General features: G+C 40.0%; 1 protein-coding gene across 3 annotated transcripts in view; it reads left to right on the forward strand.

Moving 5' to 3' along the window:
• Positions 1–27,602, forward strand: part of klhl20 (kelch-like family member 20) — a 78,178-nt gene that overhangs the window by 25,871 nt on the left and 24,705 nt on the right. For all 3 annotated transcript variants that reach the window (XM_063063710.1, XM_063063709.1, XM_063063708.1), the window contains exons 2-4: positions 1,938–2,511; positions 12,930–13,088; positions 26,188–26,282. In XM_063063710.1, the coding sequence (XP_062919780.1) occupies positions 1,969–2,511; positions 12,930–13,088; positions 26,188–26,282 (797 nt within the window). In that variant the 5' untranslated portion in view covers positions 1,938–1,968. The remainder of the gene's footprint in view (positions 1–1,937; positions 2,512–12,929; positions 13,089–26,187; positions 26,283–27,602) is intronic.

Below are 27,602 nucleotides of genomic sequence, written 5' to 3' on the forward strand. Positions count from 1 at the left end.
TAAAATCATATATGGTTCAGTCTATCATGGGTAAAACCCACCTCACAGCGACATCCATCATTAGTGATCCCCACCCAGGTCATGTTCTCTTCTTGCTGTTGCCATCAAGAAGAAGGAGGTACAGGAGCCTCAAGACCCACACCACCAGGTTCAGGAACAGTTATTACCCCTCAACCGTCAGGCTCTTGAACCAGAGGGGATAACTTCATTCAACTTCACTTGCCCCGTCACTGAACCGTTCCCACAACCTATAGATTCACTTTCAAGGACTGTTTATCTCATGTCTTCAATTTTTATTGCTTATTTATTTATTATTATTATTTCCTATTTTTCTTTCTTTTTGTTTTTGCACAGTTTGTTGTCTTTTGATCACTGGTTGTCTGCCCTGTTGGTGCAGTCAGTCCTTCATTGAATCTGTTGTGGTTATTGGATTTATTGGGTATGTCCATAAGAAATAAAGTGACTTGCATGTACTCTAATAATAAATTTACTTTGAACTTTGGAATATAATGTGGATGTTCCCCAAAACTTCTAACTGCTCATTGTTAGATTTTCACAGTGCTAATTAGGTAAAGGTACAGATGATATGTAATAAATTTGCAGTTCTGTGAATTTGTTCCTCAATTCTGATTAGCTGATCTTAGCTCAGACAGCTGTTAGCCTAAATATGCCAGCTCAGAGTAAAATACTTGTATAATAATAGCTATGGGCGAATTGCCATGAACTTCATGGCAATGAAACATAGTAAGGTTCAATAGCTAAAAGAGAAGAAACAAAACTGGTGGAAACTCAAAATATTCCATTGTTCTGGTGCATATACTATTTTTTATTTTTCTTATTTTTCCTTTTCCTAAGGAAGTTTATTCAGTAAGTCTGTTGTACATGATGCATTAATGGAGTTACAGGAGTACTTACTGTTTCTTACCTGCCTAGCAGTCTAGCCTTTTTTAAGTATCTATTATATGCCATCTCTTCTGTGGCATAGCAAGTGTGAATTTCAAAAGTTAATTCCATTTTTGCGTACTGCTTTTGCTGTTCTTGAGCTGGGTATCTAGGTTTGCAGATGTAAAATCTGATAATTGTTCCCCAGGTTTGTTTTCAGATTTTTTTCAATGTTCTTTTCTCATTGTATGGTCATGGTCAGATGTGGCAGTTTAACAAAAAAACTGAAATTAACTGTTGACTATGACATTGTAGCCAGAGGTCATATTGCTGTATTGGTGGATAATGCTTATAAACTCTGGTCATTTCATGAACACCACTATTGTGATCTCAATAGCATATATTTGCTCTTCCACCCTTCACTGATTGATCCTTTGTGGTTGAACACTAAAGTAGATTGTACCAGATAACAATCAGTCATTTTGTGGTTCACTGTCAGAGCAGAGTATGAAAGTATTTTTAAAATGTTACTTTAAGGCTCACAAACAAGAGCAAATCTGAAGATGCTGGAAATCCTGGTAACACAAACAAAATGCTGGAGGAACTTAGCAGGCCAGGCAGCATCTAGGAAAAAGGTACACATGACGTTTCGGGCTGAAACCCTTTGGGAAGACTCGAAACGTCAACTGTACTGTTATTTTAAGTCTTCTGTCTGTTATCCTTTGTATCCTTCTGGCTATTCTTTCTATAATTGTGTCAATGAACACTATCAGTGATTATCCTGAGTATGTGCTAAAGGGAATTCATTGATAAAGTGACTTGTTCTATTTCTGTCTGCAATCCACACTAGCGCTCTTCTGTTCCACCTTCTTGTATGGATTTTGAGCTGCTTGATGATGGATTTTGCAGTAAGGTGTTGTGACTGGGGCAAGTAACCTGCCATAGATTTGTGTATTGTTTCAAAATGATGGAAAATTAATATTAACGTTGCACAGTGTTGAACTGATTGCAAATGATGTGTAAATTTGATAAGAAATGTTCTTTTCTTTTCTCAGGTGTATCAGTGTCTGCCCAGGAGAGATCAGAATGGATGTCACGAGCCGATGTACGCTCGGCGATCCCAACAAGCTGCCTGAGGGTGTACCTCAACCAGCTAGGATGCCATTTGTATCAGACAAGCATCCCCGACAGACTTTAGAAGTGATTAATCTTCTGAGGAAGCACCGGGAACTCTGTGATGTGGTACTGGTTGTGGGTGCAAAAAAGATTTATGCACATCGAGTTATCTTATCTGCCTGCAGCCCTTACTTCCGAGCCATGTTCACTGGTGAGCTTGCAGAAAGCCGGCAAACGGAGGTAGTGATTCGTGACATCGATGAGCGAGCTATGGAGCTTTTAATTGACTTTGCATACACGTCTCAGATAACAGTAGAAGAGGGGAATGTACAGACCTTGCTGCCAGCAGCTTGCCTCCTGCAGCTGGCTGAGATCCAAGAGGCCTGCTGCGAGTTCCTGAAAAGACAACTTGATCCCTCCAACTGCCTAGGGATCAGAGCTTTTGCTGACACCCACTCCTGCAGAGAACTGCTCCGCATTGCTGACAAATTCACTCAGCACAACTTCCAAGAGGTAAGGGCTAATGAAAAGGGACAAGGTTCACATTTTCTCTGTGCATTTAAACTTAAGTAGTGGCCCCCATGACACTGCCGCATTTGTTCCATGTTCACAATTGAATGTTCATGGTGCAGTAAAATTGGTTGTTGTCAATTTAATTATTTTGAAATCAATTTTTGCTTGCAACTTTTAATGGTAAGTAGGTGAGGTAATAGAATTATTTTATTTCTTGGAAAATGGAAGCTGAAGAGTGACTTGTGAATGTATAAGAATGGATCTCTTGAATATCTACTAGATATTTCTGCCAGTGATTTTCAATGGTGGAAGCCCCTGCACAGTGGTGGTGGCTGGGATCTTCAGAAAATTGATCCAGTCCATGCCACCAGATTTGCTGTACTACATGCATCTCAACTAGTTAACATACTGCACTGAACATGTTTTGACAATAATAGAGTATAGGCATGCTTTTGTGATTTCAGATAGTTCCCAGACATGGCTATGCCTCTGATTTATTATTTTAAGGCAGTGATGAGCGAACACCGTTCAGTTTCTGATTAGGGAAGGGAATTTAAAGGTTTTGTTATCTGGGTATTTGGGTAACCTTTGAGTAGTGCAAAGCATTCCTTTGCCATAAGCTACCTACGTTGCATAATGTCTGGTTAGTGGGAAATGGAGAGGAATTGGAAATCATTGTATCTATTAAATTCCATTGCATTTCTCTGCTTTCCATTATATAAAAGCCTTATTTAAAATCTGCAGAAATCAAAAACGAGTATCTCACTTGAAAAGAATTACTCTCCTCTTGTCTCTTGACATAAGCTATTCATAAAATACCCATTGAGTTTGTTCTCCTTTCCTTTCTGAATCAAGCCTTCACACATGTTGGTAGGACAATGGTGTCTTGCTCAAATGACCATTCTTTATATGTGATAAAGATTAAAGATTATTTGTCACATGTACGTCGAAGCATACAGTGAAATGTGTCGTTAGTGTCAATAATCAACATAGACCGAGGATGTGCTTGGGGCAGCATGCAAATGTCTCTGTGCTTCCATTGCTAACAGCGTGGTCACAATTTACCAACCCTAACCCATATGTCTTTGAAATGAGGAAACTGGAGCACCGGGAGGAAACATTGCCTTCAATGGGAGAATGTGCAAACGCCTTACACTGGTGGGAATTAAACCCCAATCGTGATAACTGGCATTGTAAAGCATTATGCTAACTGCTAAGCTATCATGTGCTACAATGCAAATCAAGCTTAAAGTTTCTTAAACATATGTGTTTCCTTCTCCATTAAAAGCTATTAGAGAACAGGAAAAGGGTATGTTTTGTGGCTAAGTCGAGCACGAGCAAGAATACAGGTTTCCCCCGCTATCTGAAGGTAGAGCGTTCCTATGAGACGGTTCATAAGCTGGAATGTCGTAAAGTGAATAAGCAATTACCATTTATTAATATGGGGAACAATCTTGAGCATTCCCAGACCAAAAAAAACCTACAAAATCATGCCAAATAACACATAAAACCTAAAATAACAGTAACATATAGTAAAAGCAGGAATGATATGATAAATACACAGCCTATATAAAGTAGAAATACTTTTCTGCAGCACTGTCTAGAGCAGCGAAAATCTCGCGGAAGCGCTCTTGGCAGAAACACTTTCTCCAGTAACCTTTAAGTGATGAAGCTGCCAAATCATACCAAGTAACACATAAAAATACACAGCCTATATGAAGTAGAAGTAATGTGTGTACAGTGTAGTTTCACTTACCGGAATTGGGAAGACTCCAATAAATTGCAGTTTCGTCACAGTTAAACACTTGCTTATACGAATAACCACGTGACGCAATCGGCAATCGCCTCTGATCTGGGCCGACATTTACGTGCCAGGTGGCACCTAATTAATTAGCTTGTTTATTTTGGCTTTTTTCTTAAAGATGTGCTGGGTGCGGCCCGGAGGTTAGGGACCACTGCTTAAACTATGAAGCTGCCCTCGCCTCAGAAGCCGATCAAACCACCCATGACTACCTTTAAATTCCACTTTCGCAACACTTTCATCACCATTGTCCAGTGCTTTCTGTTTCAGCTTATCAAAAAGACTGACCGATTTCTCCTTAAGTATAAAAAAAATTTAACAGAACACCATGTTTTGTACACCCATCAATCCACTCAAGCAATAGACTTTCCATTTTATCCGTTATTGGATGCCGATTAAGAGAGACCACTTTGCTAAGAGTAGTACCAACAATAACATTGGCAGCTTTCAAAGTTCTTCCTCTCTGCGTAGAAATAGTGCGAATGGTGGATGCAGGCAAGTTCAACGCGTGGAGAATGTCCTTACTTCGTTCACCATGATCGAAACGCTTAATTATGTCCAGTTTTACTCTAAGTGTAACACCCTTACGAGCTCTTTTAGGCTTTTCCGATACCTTAGAATTCATCTTGATAACGGATGCACAAAATAAATCGAGTTAAAGTACGTGTTTAAACAATGGCGGCTAGAATGCAGTTCCGGGGGAGGAGCTTGACTGCCTTTTTTCGTAACAGTGAAAACACCTTCTGTTAGCGAAAACAGGTAATTAATGTAGGTCTTTCGTAACAGAGAGGTGTCATAAAGCAAACGTTCGGAAAACGGGGACCACCTGTATCTCCATGGAATAACTTTTAGAATTTTTATCCCCCATCTGTATTGCTGTGGTTGAGATAAGTCTACAGGGACTAATTCCCTATTGTGGAATCTTCTTGAAAATAGTTCATCTAGCCTTGAGTGAAGGAAATAGAAGCTCTTGTGACAATACCTTTGATTTAGGGTTAAATACCGAGCAATCCTCCTTCTGGTCATAGTATTTCTAATTGATTACAAAGGGGCCATTTTGGTACTTTTCTGTATTTCAAGTCTCATGATCAATCATTTAGTCTTTGAATTCTGAATAAATGATTTCTTGATATATTAGCCATTTTAATTTAGTTTGCAGCTGATAGGCTGCTGCAACACACAAGATGCTGCAGGTACTCAGCACACCAGGTAGCATTTATGGTAAAGAGTAAACAGTTAAAGTTTCAGGCCAGGACCCTTCATTAGGACTGGAAAGGAGAGGGAGAAGTCAGAGTAAGACGGTGGGGGGGGGGGGGAGGAAGAAGTACAAGTTGACAAGTGATAGATGAAACTGGGAGAGGAGAAGGGAGTGAAGTAATGAGCTGGGAAGTTGATAAAGAACTGGAGAAGGGGAAATCTGATAGGAGAGGACAGAGACTACAAAAAGCGGGATCTCCCGAGGGCCACCCATTTACCATTTCAATTCTACTTCCCATTTCCACTCCAACATGTCAGTCCAGGGCCTCCTCTACTGCCATGATGAGGCCACACTCAGGTTGGAGGAGCAACACCTTCTATTCCATCTGGATAGCCTCCAACCTAATGGCATGAACATCGACTTCTCGAATTTCCAGTAATTGCACCCTCCCCCCAGGTTAGAGAGGGAAACAGGAATGGAAATGGTGAAGGGGGGCCTCCCCCTTCACATTCGCCATTCCTGTTGCCTCTTTCACCTTATCTACTTACCTGCCCATCACCTCCCTCTGTGGTGCTTCTCCACCTTCCCTTTCTTCCTGGTTTTCTCCCCCTCTTCTATTTAGATACCCCTTTGTCTTTCACCAGTCACCCCCCACTCCCCCTCTCCTGGTTTCACCTATCACCTGCCATCTTATACTTTTTCTTCCCCTCCCCTGACCCAACCTCCTTACTCTGACTTCTCCCCTTGCTTTGCAGTCCTGATGAAGGGTCTCAGCCCAAAGCATTGGCTGTTTACTCTTTTCCATAGACGCTGCCTGGCCTGCAGCATTTTGTGTGTGTCCCTTCAATTTCCAGCATCTGCAGATTTTCTTGTGTTGAAGATAGGCTACTGCTCATTTCTAGCATTTGAGTACTTGTTGCAAATAAAGATAGGTGGGGTTATGTGGAGAAATGAGTAGCTGCTTGCAGATGACTCTTTTTGAAAAGGTCAGCTTTCAATCTGCAGTTGGATCAGTCCCAATGTTTAGATATTTTGAGGCCTGTGGTATATTTTCATTAAGGGTAAATGTTATTACCACTGCTGATATGTGGAACTCACATTTTGTAAGATCTTAAAATGATGCCTTTGGTAATGAGTTGGCCTGGATAACGTGCAGGTTCGTGCTGTATTTGGAAGTACTGATGCTTGCTTTTTTTTTGAAAGATGATGATTTGATACTTAATGCAGGATTTATGAATATTTGGAGAGGCATAATATGATTAGGAATAGTCAGCATGGCTTTGTCAAAGGCCTTACAAGCCTGATTGAATTTTTTGAGAATGTGACTAAACACATATATGGATTTCAGCAAGGCATTTGATAAGGTACTTCATGCAAGGCTTATTGAGAAGGTAAGGAGGCATGGGATCCAAGGGGACCTTGCTTTATGGATCCAGAACTGGCTTGCCCACAGAAGGCAGAGTGGTTGTAGACGGGTCATATTCTGCATGGAGGTTGGTGACCAGTGGTGTGCCTCAGGGATCTGTTCTGGGATCCCTTCTCATCGTGATTTTTATAAATGACCTGGATGAGGAAGTGGAGGGAGGGATAGGTTAGTAATTTGCTGATGATACAAAGGTTGGGGGTGTTGTGGGTAGTGTGGTGGGCTGTTAGAGGTTACAGCAGGATATTGATAGGATGCAAAACTGGGCTGAGAAGTGGCAGATGGAGTTCAACCCAGGTAACGTGTGAGGTGGTTTATTTTGGTAGGTCAAATATGATAGTAGATTATAGTATTAATGGTAAGACTCTTGGCAGTGTGGAAGATTAGAGGGATCTTGGGGTCCAAGTCCACAGGACATTCAAAGCTGCTGCACAGGTTGACTGTGTGGTTAAGTAGGCATACGATGGATTGGCCTTCATCAACCATGGGATTGAGTTCAAGAGCTGAGAGGTAATGTTACAGCTATATAGGACCCTGGTCAGACCCCACGGAGTACTGTGCTCAGTTCTGGTCACCTCACTACAAGAAGAATGTAAAAACTATAGAAAGGGTGCAGAGGAGATTTACAAAGATGTTGCCTGGATTAGTGAGCATGCCTTATGAGAATAGGTTGAGTGAACTTGGCTTTTTCTCCTTGGAGCAATGGAGGATGAGCGGTGACCTGATAGAGGTGTATAAGATGATGAGAGGCATTGATTTGTGGCTAGTCAGAGGCTTTTTCCCAGGGCTGAAATGGATAACACGAGAGGACACAGATTTAGGGTGTTTGGAAGTAGGTACAGAGGACATGTCAGGGGTAAGTTTTTTACACAGAGAGTGGTGAGTGCTTGGAATGGGATGCCGGCAACAGTGGTGGAGGCGGATACGATAGGGTCTTTTAAGAGACTCCTGGATAGGTACATGGAGCTTAGAAAAATAGAGGGCTGTGGGTAATCCGAGATAATTTCTAAAGTAAGTACATGTTTGGCACAGCATTGTGGGCCAAAGGGCCTGTATTGTGCTGTAGGTTTTCCAGGTTTCTAATTTGTTGGTGCTGCCTGACATTTCTCTGGACCCATAAAACATAGGAGCTGAATTAAGCCATTTGGCTTATTGAGTATGCTCCACCATTCCGTTATAGCTGATTTATTATTCCTCTCAACCCCTATTCCCTGCTGTATTCCTGTAACCTTTGAAACCCTTACTAATCAAGAACCTGTCAACCTCTGCTTTGGACTCCCTGATGGACTTCATCTTGTGAATTAAAGAAAACTGCCAGTAAGTCATAATTAATTTTCAAAATTTGTCTGATTCAGTGAAGGTTCCATTAAACAGCAAATGTAAATCCACTTCAGTGTGGGGAAAGCTGGAAACTGCAGGCCAGTTCACTTAATTTTATACGTAAAATGTTAAAGCTTTTATTGAAGACGTTATAGCAGGACACTTAGAGAAGAGCATCCAGGTAATCAGGCAATGTCCATATTGCTTAATCATGTTTAACCATTTGTTGGAATTCTTTGAAGAAATAACCTCTTGTGGATAAGAAGAAATAATCTTGGATTTCCAGGAGTCATTTAGTAAGGTGCTACATCAAAAGCTATTAAAGGAAATAAAAGCAGTTTGTGTAGAGGGTAATATGGAGAGATGACTGGCTAGTTCAGCAGAAAAAAAAGTAGATTTAATTTTTTTTCTTCTTGGCAAGATGTGATGAGAGTTGTGTAATAGTGATTAACCTTTTGAATTTATGCCATTGATTTGAATGTAGGAACTAATGATGAAGTTGCCAGATTGGAATACAGGTATCCCCTGCTTTTCGTAAGTTCGCTTTACGCCACTTTGCTTTTACGAAAGACTTACATTAGTAGCTATTTTTGCTAACTGAAAAAAATCCGGAGGATTTTTGCTTTTACGAAAAAAGGCGAAAAGCGAAAGTAGCATTCAGCATTTGTTTTGTAGCGAGCCGTTATAGAGGCAGCGCGCACCCCGAGCAGCAAGTGTGGCGCTGCCAAGCTCCTTCCCCGGGAACTAAACTCAGCATCTCAGCATCAAGCTGCCATAGCTTTGAACTGTGTGTGTGAGCATCTGTGCTTTATCTCGATTTATTTTGTGCATCTGTTAGCAAGATGTGTCCTAAGGTATCAGAAAAGCATAAAAGAGCGCGTAAGGATGTTACGCTTAGCGTAAAACTGGACGTAGTTAAGCGTTTCGATCATGGTGAACGAAATAAAGACATTGTGCGTGCGTTGAACTTGCCTGCGTCCACTATTCATACTAATTATACAGGCTGTGTATTTATTATATCATTCCTACTTTTACGATATGTTAGTGTTATTTTAGGTTTTATGTGTTATTTGGAATGATTTGGTAGGTTATTTTTTGGGTCTGGGAACACTCAGAAATTTTTCCCATATAAATTAATGGTAATTGCTTCTTTGCTTTACACCATTTCGGCTTACAAAAGGTTTCATAGGAATGCTCTACTTTTGGATAGCAGGGGAAACCTGTATAAGCTGTGAAGAGGGCATTAGGCGGCTATAAAGGGATATCAGTAAGTTAACCGAGTAGACAAAGATCCCTATAAAGTGATATAGGTAAGTTAATTGAGTAGGCAAAGATCTACAGTCATAGAAGTTATAGAACTGTGTATCACAGAAACAAACCTAACACATCCATGCCAATTGTGATGCCTTTCTACGCTAATCCCTTTTCCCACATTAGGCCCATATCCTTCTCCTTTTCCTATACAAGTACCTGTCCGAAGGTCGTTTAAGTGCTTCTACCACTGCCTCTTGCAGTTCATTCCATAAAACTACCATCTTATGTGTGGAAAAACTTGCCTCTGAAATTGCTTTTAAATCTTTCCTCTCTCACCTCAAACCAATGTCTACTGATTTTAAACACACGAGATTCTGCAGATGCTGGAAATCCAGAACAACACACCTAAGATGCTGGAGGAACTCAACAGGTCAGGCAGCATCTATAGAAATTAATATTCAGTTGACTTTTTGGGCCGAGACCTTTCATCAGCAATAGAAAGGAAGGGGGAAGATGACAGAATAAAATAGTGCAAGGAAAGGAAGGAAGTCAAGCTGGAAAGTGACAGGTGAAGCCAGGTTTGGGGGTGGGGGGGAACGAAGGAAAAGCCGGAGGTGATAGGTGGAAAAGGCTGAATAAAAAGGAATCTGTTAGGAGAGGAGAGTGGACTATAGGAGGAAGGGAAGAACGAGGAGCACCAGGGGAAGAAAATAGACAGGTGAGAAGAGGTGAGGCCAGAGAGGAAAAGAAAAAAAGATTACAGGAAGGATATGAAATTTTCCAGCCCTTTAAGCCACGCCACCACTGCAACCCCCAACAAACCTGATTAGGGAGGGAACGTCGACTCAGACCATGAGAGGCCTGCTTCGGGCAGTTTCATGTCTTACAAGGTGCAGATTGGAAGTCTGTGTGGGGCGCCACTCCTTGCACAGACACTAGGGCAATGTGTGGTTAAGTGCCTTGCTCAAGGACACAAACACGCTGCCACAGTTGAGGCTCAAACTAGCAACCTTCTGATCATTAGATGAATGCCTTAACCACTTGGCCACGTGCCTAACTATAACCTACTACAAGACAGTTACAATGACCTACCCGATACATCTTTGGACTGTAGGAGGAAACCGGAGCAGGGAAAAGCCACGCATTTCACAAGGAGGATGTACAGAGGCTCCTTACAGAATGGCACCGGAGTTAAACTCTGAACTCCAAAATACCCTGAGCTCTAATAGCATTGCGCTGGTGCCCAAATTATTGTCCATTATAGGTTTTGCTAGGTCATCTCCTGGTGGTGATGTAGCAGGTGACTTAATGATGTCCTGGTGATAAAGTGTAAGGGAATGGGGGATTTTCAGATTCCTGTAAACAATGGGTTAAGTAACGACTATGTGTATTTTGTGGGTGACTGCAGTGTGTTTGAATACTGTCTCACAGCTGCTTTCTTTGGAGCAAGATGAGGGCTAAAGTTCACCCAGATCCACATAAAATGTCTCTGGGCTTTTCACACCTTTTGATTTTGACAAAAGGCAGTACCTGATGGAAATTTGACAGAACATTCCTTTCTTAAGCATAAATTTGATGTATGTTCTTATCTTTATAATTAAGTTCTGGCTCCAACAAACCATGTAGGACTTTCTTTAATTAACTTGGCTGGAATGCTTATCAAACTGATTGTTGTTTTGTATCGGTGGCCTTATAACTTCTAACAATTCTGACATCAGGCAGTGAACTTGTTGAACTGCTGGGGAGATGAGAACGGTTCTCTCCCTGATGTCGGGTCCAAGTTCACTTGCCGGCTGAGAGCGAAGAAATAAGCGGGTGAAAAGATGAGTAACGATCTTTTTGTGCTGTTGTTATTTGATCCAGCAAATTTACATTTACACTGGAAGCATGTTGCATGTCCAGCCACTTAATATATGGTTTGTTCCATGTGCTAAATCTGTCAAAATCAGTGTTTATGTATACATGAATGGTGATTGTATGTTGCACTCGCAAGAAGTTTTCACATATTTTATAAGATCATAATGGAAGCAAGTGTTACATCACAGGTCTATTTGACTAATTAGCCCATCACTGCCCTTGGGTTCTACGATTCAATCCTGTCTTTAAGTATATTTCTGAGCTACATAACAGCAAGTTTACTACCTGAGCCATTGAGGGAAAACAGTCTAACAGGTGAGTTCAGCTGATGATTTTGCAGCATTATTTGTCAGCTATACTCTTGCTTAGTTATGATTCTCAGTTTTAAAAAGAACAATAATTTATAGAGTACTCTAAAATATTGGAATATATCAGGACTACTTAACAATCAAATAGTTTTCTGGCATTTACTACAGTTGTGGGGAGGTTAACTGTTTGTGTAGAATTGAGAACAATGTTGCCTGGAGGCCATTTTACAAGATGTAAAGTTACTGATCTGAAACTTCTGAACGTGTGTCCTTCATCCTCAAATTGGAGTTTGAATAACGTTTTAGAGATGTTGCTTGCTTCTTTTCTCTCTTATCCTGCATGAAATTAAATACACTGAAGAGGCAGTAACAAAATTAAAGAACTTTGGAGTGGAAAGGAAGGTTGACGATGGGGTAATACTTGAGATCAAATGTTGACATCAGGGAGGTAGGCAGTCGTAGGCTGTGGAGATGAACGTTGGTCATGAACAACTGGTTGACAAGAAGTGCAAAAGGAACCACACAAAAACTGCTGCGGGAACTCAGGTGGTCAGGTATCGAAAGGAATAAAAGAATCAAAGTTTTGGGCTGAGACCCTGTCCTAATTAAGGGTCTCGGCCCAAAATGTCAAGTTTTTATCTCTTTTCATAGATGCTGCCTGACCTGCTGAGCTCCTCCAGTAGTTTGTGTGTATTACTGTGTATTTCCAGCATCTACAGAATTTCTTGTGTTTATTAAGTGTCAAGAGAAGCTGAGTTAACATTTTAGTGGGAATACAGTTGACAAAGGAAGAATCTGGAAGATGAACACTGAAAAATAAATAGAAAATGCTAAAAATACTCAGGTTTAGCAACAACTGTGAAGAGAGAAGCAGTTAACTGTGTTTTACACTCCATAGATGTTGCCTGGCCTGCTAAATATTTCAGCATTAAAAGCAGGAAGTTGGCCCCAACAGGATTTGGGGAAATGGAATACACTGGAGAAGAGTGTGACTGGAGATGATCATAACCTGATAATTTTAAAATTCAAGAGCTTATTTACATGGCATTTCTACCTTATATACGTATGCCCGTGACAAACAATAAACTCAAGCTTGAACCTATCAACGTCGGGATTTTAAAGCAGGTTGTAAACTGTTCCAGACATCCAGTAGCTTGAAAGTAAAGGTATTTGATGATCAGTGAGAGTTTTGTTATGAAATACTGTGGTACGTTGTTTAATTGCTCTTTAAAATATATTTTTTGCCTTTACTTTCAGGTGATGGAGAGTGAGGAGTTCATGCTATTACCAGCAAATCAGCTGATTGATATTATTTCCAGTGATGAGCTGAATGTGCGGAGTGAAGAACAAGTTTTTAATGCAGTTATGGCTTGGGTTAAATACAGTATTCAGGAGAGACGACCACAGCTTCCCCAGGTGAGACAGCATCCAGGTGAAAATCTGAATTCTTACATCTTGGAATGTTTCGTTTCAAAACCTTAAACAGATGGCAGACTATGTTTGCTTAATGTCTGTTGTTTGCAAGATACCAGTGTCTATAATCAGGTCTCCATAAATGAAGAGGAGATATTATGTGCCTTGGCAGGCTTAAAGGTGGATAACACTCCAAGACCAGATGAGATTTGTTTCAGGCCATTATAGGAAGCAAATGAAGAGATTACTGGGGTTTTGGCTAAAATTTTCAAATCTTTTATGGATGCAACTAGATGATATTAGATGACTGGAGAATATCAAATGTGTCATACCCCTTTTTAAAAAAGGCAATAGGCAAAAGCCTAGAAACTATAGACCTGGTAGCCTAACATCTCGGGTGGGATGGTGCTGAGGGAAAGGATTAATGCTATCTTGGAAAAGCAGGGACTAATTATAGACTGCCATTATGACTGTGACCAGTTTGTTTGATTTCTTTGAAGAGGCATCAAAGCGTGTTCAAAGTAAGTTTATTATCAAAGTACATGTATGTTACCATATACAACCCTCAGATTCATTTTCTTGCAGGCATTCACAGTAGATGCAAAGAAACAATGGAATCAATGAAGAGCCACATATGACAAATGGACAAACAACCATTGTGCAAAAGACAACAAGCTGTGCAAATACAAAAAGAAAAAAAACAAAATAATAATAAATAAATGAGCAATAAATATTGAGAACATGAGAAGAAGAGTCCTTGAAAGTGAGCCCATATGTTGTGGAATCAGTTCAGTGTTGGGATGAGTAAATTTGAATGAAATTATCCCCTCAGATTCAAAAGCCTGATGTTTGAGGAGTAATAACTGCTCCTGAACCTAGTGGTGTGGGTCCTGAAGCTCCTTTACCACCTTCCTGATGGCAGCAGTAAGAAGAGAGCATGGACTGGATGGTGGGGGTCCTTGATGATGGATGTTGCTTTTCTGCAACAGTGCTCCATATAGATACTGTATGGATAGGACTTTATCTGTGATCAACTGGGACGTATCCATTACTTTTTGTGGTAATTTTCTGTTCAAGGGTATTGGTGTTTCTATACCAGGCTGTGATTCGAACAGTCAATATACTCTCCACCACCCATCTATAGAAGTTTGTCAGAGTTTTAGATGACATACTGAAACTTTGCAAACTTCTAACAAAGTAGAGGTGCTGCTGTGCCTTCTTTGTAATGGCACTTGCATGCTAGACCCAGGACAGATCCTCTAAAATGACAATGCTGAGGAACTTAAAAGTTGCTGACCCTCTTCACCAATGATCCCCAGATAAGAACTGGCTCATGGACGTCCAGTTTCCTCCTCCTGTGGTCAATAATCAGATCTTTGGATTTGCTGACATTGAGAGGTTGTTGTTGTGGTCAGATTTTCAGTCTCCCTCCTATATGCTGATTTGTCATGATGTTTGATTTGGCCAATGACAGTGGTGTTAGTAGCAAATTTAAATATGGCATTAGAGCTGTCCTTAGCCTCACAGTCATAACTATAAAGTGAGTAGAGCAGGGGGCTAAGCACAGAGCCTTGTGGTGTACCTGACTGATGGTGATTGTGGAGGAGAAGTTGTTACTAATCTAATTGACTGGGTGGGGTCTGGATGTTACCATCACAAACACATCCAGGTGAGAGCAAATAGAAGCATGGCTTACCGCAGAGGTCTGTGCATGGCTGAGAGATCCTGATGCTGCCTTTAGATTGGGGGACGTGACAGCTCTCAGGGAAGCAAGAACTGTGCCTTTCTGCTCCATCAGGAAGGCAAAACGGGAGCATGCTCAGAGAATATACAACCACTTCTGCAATACCAGAGACATGAGGTGTATATGGCAGGGAATTCAGAGGATTACAGACTAAGTTTACCCTATGCATCAGTGATCAGGATGCCTCATTTCCTGACAGGCTGAATGTCTTTTATGCCCGGTTTGATCCACAGAACAAAGTGCAGGCAAGGAAGGCACCAGGGGAGCAGAAACTCAGCCCAGCTAACTGAAGTGCTGATGGATATATTCGCCATCTCTCTGGATCAGTCCATTGTCCCCTCAATTTTCAAGGTGGCAACTATCATTCCAGTGCCAAAGAAGGTGACAGTAAACTGTCTAAATGACTGTCATCCAGTGGCATTAACATCTATCATTATGAAATCTTTTGAGGAGCTGGTAGTGGAGCACATTAAAGCCTTTCTCCTGGATACATTGGACCCTTGCCAGATTGTTTATCAGTCAAATTGCTCCACTGACGATGCCATTGTCTCTGCCCTCCACTCTGCCCTGTCCCACCTGGAAAATAGAGCCTCATATGTTAAGCTGCTGTTCATAGACTTCATTTTGCCATATAACACCATCATGCCCCAGAAAATAATGGGGAAACTATCCTCGCTGGGTCTCAACACCTCCCTCTGTAAATGGATCCTGGACTTAACAGATAGGCCACAGTCAGTCCCTGTGGGTAGCAAAGTCCTAGTCCCATTATGCTGAGCACTGGCGCTCCTCTGGGCTGTGTGCTTAGCCCACTTTTGTTCACACTGTTGATGCACGACTGTGTCAAAGGGTTCAGCTCATACTCTGTCATCAAGTTTGTGAATGACACAACAGTGGGTGGCCTTGTTAACAACAATGATTCGGAATACAGAGAGGAAGTGGAGCGGCTGGTGCGCTGGTGTGAGAGCAACAACCTTAGTGAAGGTGGAGAAGACCAAGGAAATGATTGTGGACGTCAGGAAGGTGCAGATGAACCATCCTCCTCTGCACATACATGGCTCCTCCATAGAGAAAGTTAACTGCACCAAGTTCCTGGGTGTTCATATCATGGATGACCTCACCTGGTCCCTCAGTATTACCTCCCTGAATAAGAAGGCACAGCAGTGCCTCCATTTCCTAAGGAGGTTGAGGCAAGTGAGGATCTCCACACTACCCTCCCTCCACCATCTTAAATGAATTCTACAGGAGCACCATTGTGAGCATCCTGACAAGCTGCTTCTTCATCTGGTACGGAAGCACCAAGGCACTGGACTGGAAGTCCCTCCAAAGGACTGTTAGAACAGCCGAGAGGATCATAGGGGTCTCCTTACCATCCACTGGGGGCATTTATCAGGAGCACTGCAATATGCAGGGCCCTTAGTATTATCAAGGATCCCACCCATCCATCCAGCATATTCTTTGATTTCTACCATCAGGCAGGAGCCTCTGATTCATGAAGATAAGAATGGTCAAGATAGGAAACAGCTTCTTCCCTCAGGATTCTGAACTCCCTACCATATTGCATTCTAAGTGTTACCAGTTAATCTGTTCTGTACCCTACAATATTTAATTTATGCACTTTACTTTGTTTATTTCTGCATGATTCATTTATAGATTTCATTCTTACTTTCCTAATTATTGTGTGTTATATGTGTGCAATGTGTACTACTGTGCTTTACACCCTGATCCGGAAAAAAGCTGTCTTGTTTGACAGTATACATGTATGTAGTTAAATGACAATAAACTCAACTTGACATGATTTGAAGTGAGGAAATTGAGAATCCAGTTGCACAGGGAGGTATTGAGGCCTAGGTGATGGAGCTTATTGATTAGTTTTGAGGAGATGATAGTGTTGAATGCAGAGCTGTAGTCAATAAAGAGCATCATGGTGTATGCTTTACTGTCCAGATGTTCCAATGTTGAGTGAAGAGCCAATGAAATGGCATCTGCTGTTGACCTGTTGTGATGGTAGACAAATTGGAGCAGATCCAAGTTGTTCCTCAGGCAGGAGTGGATATGTTTCATCACCAACCCATCAAAGCGCTTCATCACAATGGATGTAAGTGCCCTGTCCAGGCCAGATGCTTTCTGTGGTTCACTCTCCTGAAGAATGCTCTCACATTGGCTTCAGAGACTGAAATCACAGGGTTGCTGGAGGTTGTGGGAGTTTGTGAAGGTGCCTCCATGTTTTGTCATTTAAAGCGAGCATAAAAGGCACTGAGCTCATGTGGGAGCATACCTTGTTGAAACATATGTCGTTTGGTTATACTTTGTAGGAGGTGATAGCATTCAAGCCTTGCCACAGCTGTTGAACATCTTTCCGTGATTCTTGTTTGGTCCAGAATTGCCATTTTGCACATGAGATGGCTTTCTGGAGGTTGTCCGCAAACCTCTTGTTACTTGGTTCCAAGACACAAATGCCATTGATTCTCATCTGGCTCTCAGCAGATTGAGGATCTCTTGGTTTATCCAGGGCTTCTAAATGATTTTGAGGGACATACCCATCCATGACTGACTTTATAAACTCTGTGACTACCATGGTGTATTCATTCAGATCCTCTTGAGTCCATTAATTTGAAGCAATCCCGAAGCCACTCCTCTGCCTCCTGCAACCACTTCTTCATTGTTGTTGGTAAGGGCAGAGAAGTCAATGTGATTTATATATGGATTTTAGTAAGGCCTTTGACTGGGTCCTCCATGTGAGGCTGTTCAGGAGGTTAGAACTTGTGGAATGCAGGGCAAGGTAATAAACTGGTTCCAAAACTGGCTTAACAATAGAATACAGAGGGGGGGAGGTAGAAGTTTTTATCTCTACAATTAGATGCCATTAACTACTGGTGTCTCACAAGTATCTGCTGGGACCCTCGCAGTTTGTATGAAGGATTTGGATGCGGATGTAGAAGACACAGTAAGTAATGAATGATACAAAGTTTAGTGGAGTTGTTGGTGTGTAAAGTAGTTTTGGGTTGCACAGAGATACTTATGTGTTGGTGAAATGATCAACCACAGCATTTTCCTTATGTATGAACACAAATAAACAAAAAATGCCCTTTCGTACAGTTGCACGAAAAAGTTTGTGACCCATTTGCAATTACCTAGTTTTTTGCATTAATTACTCATAAAATATGATCTGGTCTTTATCTGAGTCGTAATAATGGACAAACAGAATCTGTCTAAAGCAATAACACACGAACAATTGTACTTCTTGTCAGTACCAAGAACAGTGTAGGTTAAAACTGAAAAAATGTTACAAAAGCATTTCTAAAGACCTGGGTGTTCATCAGTCCATAGTAAGAGAAATTGTCTACAAATGGAGGAAATTCTGTACTGTTGCTGCTCTCCCTAGGAGTGGGTGTCCTGTAACAGCAAAAGACCTGCAGAAATCTCCAGAACTTGCTAAAGTGTCTGTTCATATGTCCCGTATAAGAAAAACACTGAACAAGAATGGTGAACAAATAAGGACACAACAGAGGAAACCACGCTCTCCAAAAAAAAAATCCATTGCTGCACATCTCAAGTTTGCAAAAGACCACCTGGATGTTCCATAATGCTTCTGGGACAATGTTCTGTGGACAGATGAGACAAAAGTTGAGCTTTTCGTCCAAAATATACACCACTATATTTGGAGGAAAAAGAGCACTGCACACTAACACCAAAACCTCATCCCAACTGTGAAGCATGGTGGAAGGAGCATCATGGTTTGGGGCTGCTTTGCTGCCTCAGGGTCTGCAATCATTGAAGGAACAATGAATTCAAAATTGTATCGAGACAGGAGAATGTCAGGTTAGCAGATTGTCACCTGAAGATTAATAGAAGTTGGATGATGCAACAAGATAATAATCCGAAACACAAGAGTAAATCAAAAACAGAATGGTTTAAAAAGAAGATTGTTCTTATTTTGTAATGGCCAAGTTAGAGTCCAGACCTGAATCCAATTGAGATGCATGCATGACCTGAAGTGGCCTGTTCATGCAAGGTATCCCAGAAATATTGATGAACTGAAACAGTTTTGGATGGAGGAATGGTCTAAAATTTCTCCTGAACTCTGTGCAAGTCTGATCAGCAGCTACAGGAAATGTTTGGTCGAGATTATTGCTGCTAAAGGAGGTTCTATCAGATATTAAGTACAAGGGTTTACGTACTCTTTCCAGCCTGGACTGTGAATGATTATATAATGTATTCAATAAAGCCATGAAAAGTACAATTGTTTGTGTTTTATTAGTTTAGGCAAATTGTGTTTGCCTATTATTGTGACGGAGATGAAGGTCAGACCACATTTTATGAGTAATTAATGCAGAAAACTGGGTAATTGCAAACTTTTTCTTGCATCTGTATGTCTTTTACATAGAAAAGTTTTATGAAATTACTTAATATCTTTGGAAATTTTTGCAAGTTTATGCATTAAGAGTTTTATTCCAGATGCATAAATACCAAGTAAATGAGTGTTTACTGCAGATAATTGAGTGAGTTTATGAAAAATTGGCAAATATAGTTCAAAATAGGGAAATTGGGGTTATGCACTTCAGGAAAAGGAATCAAACAGCGAACTGTGATCCAAATGGAGAAAAATTTGTCATCAGTGCAATGCAAAAGGATCTGGATGGTAATAGGTGTGAATCATAAATAGTTAGCAAATGGCATATTGGTCCTTCATTTCAGGGACCGAAGCTGTGAAATAGGGAAATTTATTAAAAACTTTCAGGGTATTGCCGAGGCCACATTTAAAGTATTGTGCACATATTTTTGTCCCCCTTTTTCATTAGTTGGTTTTATTAGTTGGTTAAGACAAAGGAGCAGAAGTCGGCCATTTGGCCCATCGAGTCTGCTCCGCCATTTTATCATGAGCTGATCCATTCTCCCATTTAGTCCCACTCCCCTGCCTTCTCACCATAACCTTTGATGCCCTGGCTACTCAGATACCTATCAATCTCTGCCTTAAATACACCCAATAACTTGGCCTCCACTGCTGCCCATGGCAACAAATTCCGTAGATTCACCACTCTCTGGCTAAAAAAATTTCTTTGCATCACTGTTCTGAATGGGCGCCCTTCAATCCTTAAGTCATGCCCTCTTGTACTAGACTCCCCCATCATGGGAAACAACTTTGCCATATCCACTCTGTCCATGCCTTTCAACATTATTGTCACATTATACTGAGGTACAATGAAAAATTAATTTTGCATACCGTTCATACAGATCAATTCATTACAATGGTACATTGACGTAGTACAAGTTAAAGCAACAACAATTTGCAGAATATAGCAGTACAGTTATAGAGTGTAGTGCAAGTAGACATGAAGGTGCAAGGTTATAACAAGGTAGATTGTGAGGTCAAGAGTCCATCATACCACACTGGGGAACTATTCAATAGTCTTCTCACTGAGGGATAGAAGCTGTCCTTGATGGTCTCTTGGGCTTTTGTATCTGCTCCCTAATGGGACCAGGGGAGAAGGAGGATGTCTGAAGTGGTTGGGGGGCCCTTGATTATGTTGAATGTTTTACCGAGGCAATAAGGTATAGACAGGGTCCTTGGAAGGGAAGTTGTTTGTGATGTACTGAGCTGTGAACACGACTTTGCAGTTTCTTGTGGTCACAGGCAGAGCAGGTGCCATGCAAAGCTGTGATTCTTCTGAATAGTACGCTTTCTATAGTGTATAACCAGTGTTAAGAAAATCATAGCAGAAGTATTGCTGCTTTTATTACTGATTGTGGTCTGTTGGTCAGGAAGTCAAGGATCCTGTTGCAAAGGGAGAAGGTTGTCAATAAAAGGTAGTCTAGTGTAGGTGTCTTTGCTGTTCAAATGTGCAAAAGATGAGTGTAGAGCCAGGGAGAGAGCATCCTTTTCAGCAGGAGACAAATTGCAGAGGATTAAGGTCGTCTGGGAGGCTGGAGTACTATGGTTGGCCTCTTGAAGTATCCTTGATTATGGATGTGGATTTATTGGTCTGTAGTCATTAAGGCACATTACCTTGTTTTTTTTGGCTTAAATACAGTACTAGGATAATAGTAGTCTTTTTAAAGTAGGTTGAACCTCAGATTGAAGCAGGGGTTGGTTAAAAATGTCTGCAAATGATCCACCCAGCTGATTTGCACAGGATCTAATGACATGGTCAGTCTCACCATTTGGGCCAGTTACTTTTTCATTAAGGATATAATAGTATTGTAGGAAGTCTAAAAGAGATTCACAAAACTGATTCCTGGAATGAGAGGGATGTCGTATCAAAAGCAGTTGAAAATATTTGGATCTGTATTTTCGGTATTTAGAAAGAATGGTAGGAGTGATCTGATGGTAATGTACAAGTTTCTAAGGGGGCATGACAAAGTAGATGTTAAGATGTGTTCACCACTGGGAGAATTTTGAACAAAGGGATAAGAGGACGGTCCTTTAAAACTGATGATGCAGAGGGCAATGAATCTGGCTATTTAAAGAGTTGGTAGATAATTTCTTTGAACTACAGATTGGATATGCCTTATCTGAAATGCTTGGAGCTGGAAGTGTTTCAGACTTCAGAATATGTAATGAGTAGTTTGGGACTCTAATCATTTCTGACTCTGAATCTACCATTAATATAATGAACATATAATGTGTGGGGGTAACAAAAGCAGCTCAGCAGCATCAGGAGAGTATCTGAATCAGCTGTTGAACAATATCAAACAATGGCAGGCTTTCAGACTCCAACTACGATGCCATGTTTTGATTGAAAGGTTACTGTGTACTGTATTTGAATTTTACATTCCTTTGTTTTTATATGAAATATAAAAATCAGCATTGTAGACTTCTGATGTTAGATTTTCATCAGGGACGACTTTCATAAACTCATCGATGAATTTCTCTGCTACTTCATGATCAGCAGATGGTTTATCTCTCTAATATTTTTAAAATCTCTAAACGTTTGATGCTGTGCCTTTTCTTAAATTTCTGCAGCCAGTCTGCTGAATATTCACAAATTACCTTCAATTTTCAGTTCATTGTGATAGATCTTTGCTTATTTCATGATCACCATGCCATTAAACAGTACATGTTCACTCTGACATTGGTGAATTCATTCTTTCAATACATGATCCAGATCTTTTGTTTTTCTATTTTTCATTCATTTCTGGTCATTATATATGTGAGGTCAGTTCACAGACCTGTCTGTTATGCACAGAGACCTGAGAATCGTCCCAGCACCTTGTGGAATTTTCCATTTGTGATATCATGTCAGCGCTCAAAAAAAATTCACATTTCAGAGGTTTTCAGATTTTGGAATTTTGGATAAGGGGTGCTCAACCTATATCAGGGAATTCAGGACTATGGGGAATTAGCACAAAGGAGAGGTTAAGGCCTTGGGTTGAATATCCATGATCATGTTGACTGTTTGGGCAAGCTTGAGAATAGCTTGCTCTTTCTCCAATTCACTTGTAATCTTGCGTTGCCTGGCCTTAAATGCAAATGAAGTGTTATTAAGAGTTAAAGGTTATGGGGAAAAGGCAGGTAGGTGGAGATAAGTCCATTGCCAGATCAGCTATGATCTTATTGAATGGCGGAGCAGGGTCAGCAGACCAGATAGCCTACTCCTCCTATTTCTTATGTTCTTAAGTGAAGGCTATCAGATGCTGTTATCAATACTTTTAATCTAGCTAACTTCTTCTAAAAAGCGAACATTTTTTAAACCATGAATTCCAAAACTGAGCACTAATCTGATTAAGAGTGGAGCAAATAACTTGCTTCCAAATCTGCAACAAACCAGAAATTCTTTGATAATTACTCTCTGGACACCTGAAAATGGAAAATGGAATAAATACTTTTTTTTTGTTTTTAAAATGTAACACTGATGCATTTCTGCAATCTTAACATTGCTAACTCAGTCATAATGTACAATTGACTCTCTTTTATGTTCAAAACCTCTATGATTGCAGACTGAAGTAGGAATTGATCTGGTAAAAGATCAGAATTTGCATGCATCAGCATCAATACACCTTCTGTTTGTCCTTGATTTTTGTTTGTTGTAATGATTATCTTGCTCCATGAATCGCACTAAGAAATAAATTAGACGTTTTGTATAATATGATTTGGTTGCTCTAAATTCAATTTGTCATTTAGACATGTAATTCTGACTGCTTTCAAAAACTTATGCTGATTTAGTTCCTTTTTTTAAAAAAAAGTCAGTTGGAAATTAGCTGAGTTGTTTGACATATTTGAGAACATGAAATAGAAATAACTGTCGATTCTAGCACCCCTTAAGACCATAAGATATAGGAGCGGAATTAGGTCATTCAGCCCATTGAGCCTGCTCGGACATTCCATCATGGCTGATCCCTGATCCCTGATCCCTGATCCCAGATCCCACTCAATCCCATACACTTGCCTTATCATCATATCTTTGATGCCCTGACCAATCAGGAGACAATAAACTTTCGCCTTAAATATACCAATAGTCGTGGCCTCCAATGCAGTCTGTGAGAGGGTATTCCACAGATTCACAACTCACTAGCTTAAAAAAATTCCTCCTTACCTCCATTCTAAAAGGACGCCCCTTAATTTTGAGGCTGTGCCCTCTAGTTGTGGATACCCTTACCATGGAAAACATCCTCTCCACATCCACCCTATCTAATCCTTTCAACATTCGATAGGTTTCAATGAGATCCTCTCACATTCTTCTAAATTCCAGTGAGGCCCAAAGCTGCCAAACACTCCTCATGTGTTAATCCTTTCATTCCCAGAATCATCCTCATGAACCTCCTCTGGACTCTTCCTAATGACAACACATTCTTTCTGAGATAAGGGGCCCAGAACTGTTGACAATGTTCCAACTGCAGCCTGACTATTGTCTTATAAAGGCTCAGCATTATCTCCTTCCTTTTATATTCTATTCCCTTTTGAAATAAATGCCAACATTGCATTTTCCTTCTTTACCACAAACTCGACCTGTAAATTAACCTTCTGGGTGTCTTGCAGAAGGACTTCCAAGTCCCTCTGCACCTCTGATGTTTGAACCTTCTCCCCATTTATATAATAGTACGCACTATTGTTCCTTTTACCAAAATGCATTATCGTACATTTCCCAACACTATTGTATCTGCCACTTTTTTACCCAATCTTCCAATTTGTCTAAGTCCTGCTGCAATCACATTTCTTCTTCAGCACTATCTACCCCTCCACCTGTCTTCATTATCATCTGCAAATTTAGCCACAAAGCCATCAATTCCATTATCCAAATTATTGGCAAACAATGTGAAAAGTAGCGGTCCCAATACTGACCTCTGAGGAACACTACTAGTCACTGACAGCCAACCAGAAAAGGCCCCTTTTATTCCCACTCGCTGCCTCCTACCTCTATCTATGCCAATATCTATCCTGTAATGCCATAGAACTTAATCTTGTTAAGCAGCCTCATGCGTGGCACCTTATCAAATGCCTTTTGAAAATCCAAGCAAATGACATCTACTGTCTCTCCTTTGTCCACCCGCCTTGTTACTTCCTCGAAGACCTCTTAACAGATTTGTCAGGCAAGATTTCCCTTTACTGTAACCATGCTGACTTTGACTTATTTTACCATTAGTGTCCAAGTACCCCACAACCTCATCCTTAATAATAGACTCCAACACTGGATTGCCATTTAGTAAACTCGTGGCTGAAGATGCACATCTCTCAATTTCCTTGCATATGAATCTTCCCAACCACAGGGTCTTGATTATGCTCTGACTATGCATCTAATATCCTCTTGATTAGAGAATTTGCAACACTCCTAGCTTTAATTGGCTGACCTTGTTTCGTGAAACTATTGCCACTGGTTTTGGACTTCACAACTAGGTGAAACAGCCTGTTGGCATACTTGGACCTTATCTTTGCCAGGCCTTGAGTGATAGAGACTTTGTTGCCAATATCAAACTTTTTTTTTCCTGAGTGTGTAGTTTAATCATGACATTGAGAGATTCAAACAGATTTGCTTATTCCTTAGGTGGGGCATGTCTTATGTGGTTGCTCTGTAAGTAGTGACCAGTGGAACTAAAATGAAAGACCAAAATTCCACTGCAGTTTAACTGTGTTGACATACGCACAAAGCCATGTTTTATGCAAAGTTTTCACTTTTATTGAGACCTCAATTGGAGTTCATGGTCGGGGTTGTTTTGATCATTTAAAATACCTGGTAGATGAACCCATACTGTAATTCCTGAATTTGACCTGAACATATTCATGCTATGTTAAACCTAGGCCCTTTCACTGGGTATTCACCTTTGTCCCTCATGACTTAACATAGTATCTCTGAGGTTGAGATTCAAATTCAAATTATTCCTTTAATTCTACAATTTTCCTTTTATGTTTCAAGGAAAAAATCCCCCACTTTCCCAACCTCTCCTTATAACTTAAGTCTTCAATTCTTGACAACATTCTTGTAAATCTTTTTTGCACTGTTTCCAACTATTGATATTTTTCCTGTACTAGAGTAATAAAAACTGTATATAATACTATATATAAAAACTGTATATAAACTGGAGAAGTGTAGCCTCTCCAACATTCATATAGCTGCAAAATAACCACCCAACTCCTATACTTAGTAGCCTAATATGCCACAGACTATCTTCACGTTCCTGTATCCCTGTGACCCAGAGACAACCTTCACCACGCTTTTTACCTGTCGCAATCTTGTTGGTATGATTGCTTCTTATGCCTGTAGGCACTGAGTTAGTCCATTGCCAAGTAAAGGTCTTTATTCTTCTTGATGTTCCACCATTAAGACACAAAGATGTTTAAATGGGGCAAGTTGTAGAGTTATCAACATTCTGACAGGCTGACAAATAGGTTCTACCTACTTAATCATGTGATTCCTCATGATGCCCTGAGATTTATGAGGATTTGTAAATTTTTATGAATAAAGTTGCAAAACCACACTCTAACTGTATTCGGATTTGAAACATTCTGGCAACAGACATCTCAATATTTCTGCTATCACAGAATGAACAAGTCAATTTTCACATTTTTGCCACAGTCCTCTTGAAATGACACTTTCCTGTTACATTAATCTTCCTTCATGTAATGCACTTCTTCAAAATAACTGGGACCTGAAATTGTATATCTGGAAGTTCATTTTAGCTGTAACTTTGTATTTAGTTAGAAAATTTAAAGGTAGTTGGTCTTGCGTGGATGAGTCACCTCCATGGCCTATGTTTTTCAACATGAGATCCCTCTGTTCTGATTTGTAAATAAATTGGAAAGTTACAATCTGGAAGAAAAATTAGCATATTTGTCTCAACACCCATTTAAACAAGGATTAAAATTTTCCCCCAATGAGATACAATGAAGTGCAATCATTTCTTTTCAATTAATTTTCCTCACTCCAGGTATTACAACATGTTCGCCTGCCATTGCTCAGCCCTAAGTTTCTTGTGGGAACTGTTGGATCTGACCCCCTCATAAAGAGTGATGAAGAATGCAGGTATGATTTCTCTGTTTTGCGTGCATGTAACCATTAACATTATAAATCACGTTACCACAATTAATGTATACTTTGTGAACAGTTACAGACTTACTTGGATATACAGTTTCTTAGCCCTCAGTTTAACAATTTGTTTCAATTTTTCGTTCTGAATTCACAAGTTGCCGAACATTTGATCAAAGGTTTAAGTTGTTGTTTTAATAAAAACCTATAGTAGAAAACATGAATGTGAGCATCACATGGCCATGTTTCCTTTGGGAGTTGTACTATAAAGGACAGAAACATTTAAACAGGTGGAGGGGAGGTGGTGTCAGGCCTCAGTCACATACCTGATAATTATAACTTTGAAATAGAATAGACATTCTGGTTGAGGAATCTTTGAGTCACTGGAAGTATACTGATCTGCTGCCTTAACAAATGAAATGGTGCTTTCACTTGATAAATAATAGGCTTGCATACGAGTTCACATTCCAACTCAGCTGTTTAAAATATAAGATGTAGAAGAGGAGAAATGAAAAGAAGAAACTAAAAGCTGAATATTACAGGCTGCATCTCTCCTGAGTGGCAGCTTGAGAACACATCTCTTGCCTATCTTTGTGCACAATGATGTAGAAGAATTTTAAGAGTGACTATTTGGCAGATAATGTAACTCGGCTACTCAGTATAATTCATTTGGCACAAAAAAGGGATGAGAAGAGTATAGTAGTAGCTTTGGATGCAGAAAAAGCATTTGATAGATTAGAATGGGATTTTTTATTTAAAGTACTAGAAAAATATGGGTTAGGAACATCTTTTATAAATTGGATTAAAACTTTAAATTCTAACCCTAAAGCTAAAGTGGTGACAAACTCTCAAATTTCAACACCATTCCAGTTAAAAAGGTCAACTAGACAAGGTTGTCCACTATCACCTGCTTTATTTGTATTGGCGATAGAGCCATTAGCAGAACTAATTAGAATTGATCCAGATATTATGGGTTTTAGAGTTAATCAGGAGGAATATAAAATTAATCTTTTTGCCGATGATGTTTTGATCTATTTAACAAATCCACAATATTCGTTATATAAATTATCTTCTAGATTGGATGAATATGGGAAGGTATCAGGTTACAAAATAAATTGGGATAAAAGTGAAATTTTACCTCTTACTAAAGGAGATTATAGTCAATGTCAATTAGTAACCCAATTTAGATGGCCAGTAAATGGTATAAAATATTTAGGTATAAAACTTGATAATGATCTAAAGAATTTATATAAATTTAATTATTTACCACTATTGAAAAAAATTCAAGAAGATCTTGACAAATGGATGATATTACCA

The sequence above is a fragment of the Mobula hypostoma genome, chromosome 12, assembly GCF_963921235.1.
Source record: "Mobula hypostoma chromosome 12, sMobHyp1.1, whole genome shotgun sequence".
In the NCBI taxonomy this organism is placed as follows: Eukaryota; Metazoa; Chordata; class Chondrichthyes; order Myliobatiformes; family Myliobatidae; genus Mobula; species Mobula hypostoma.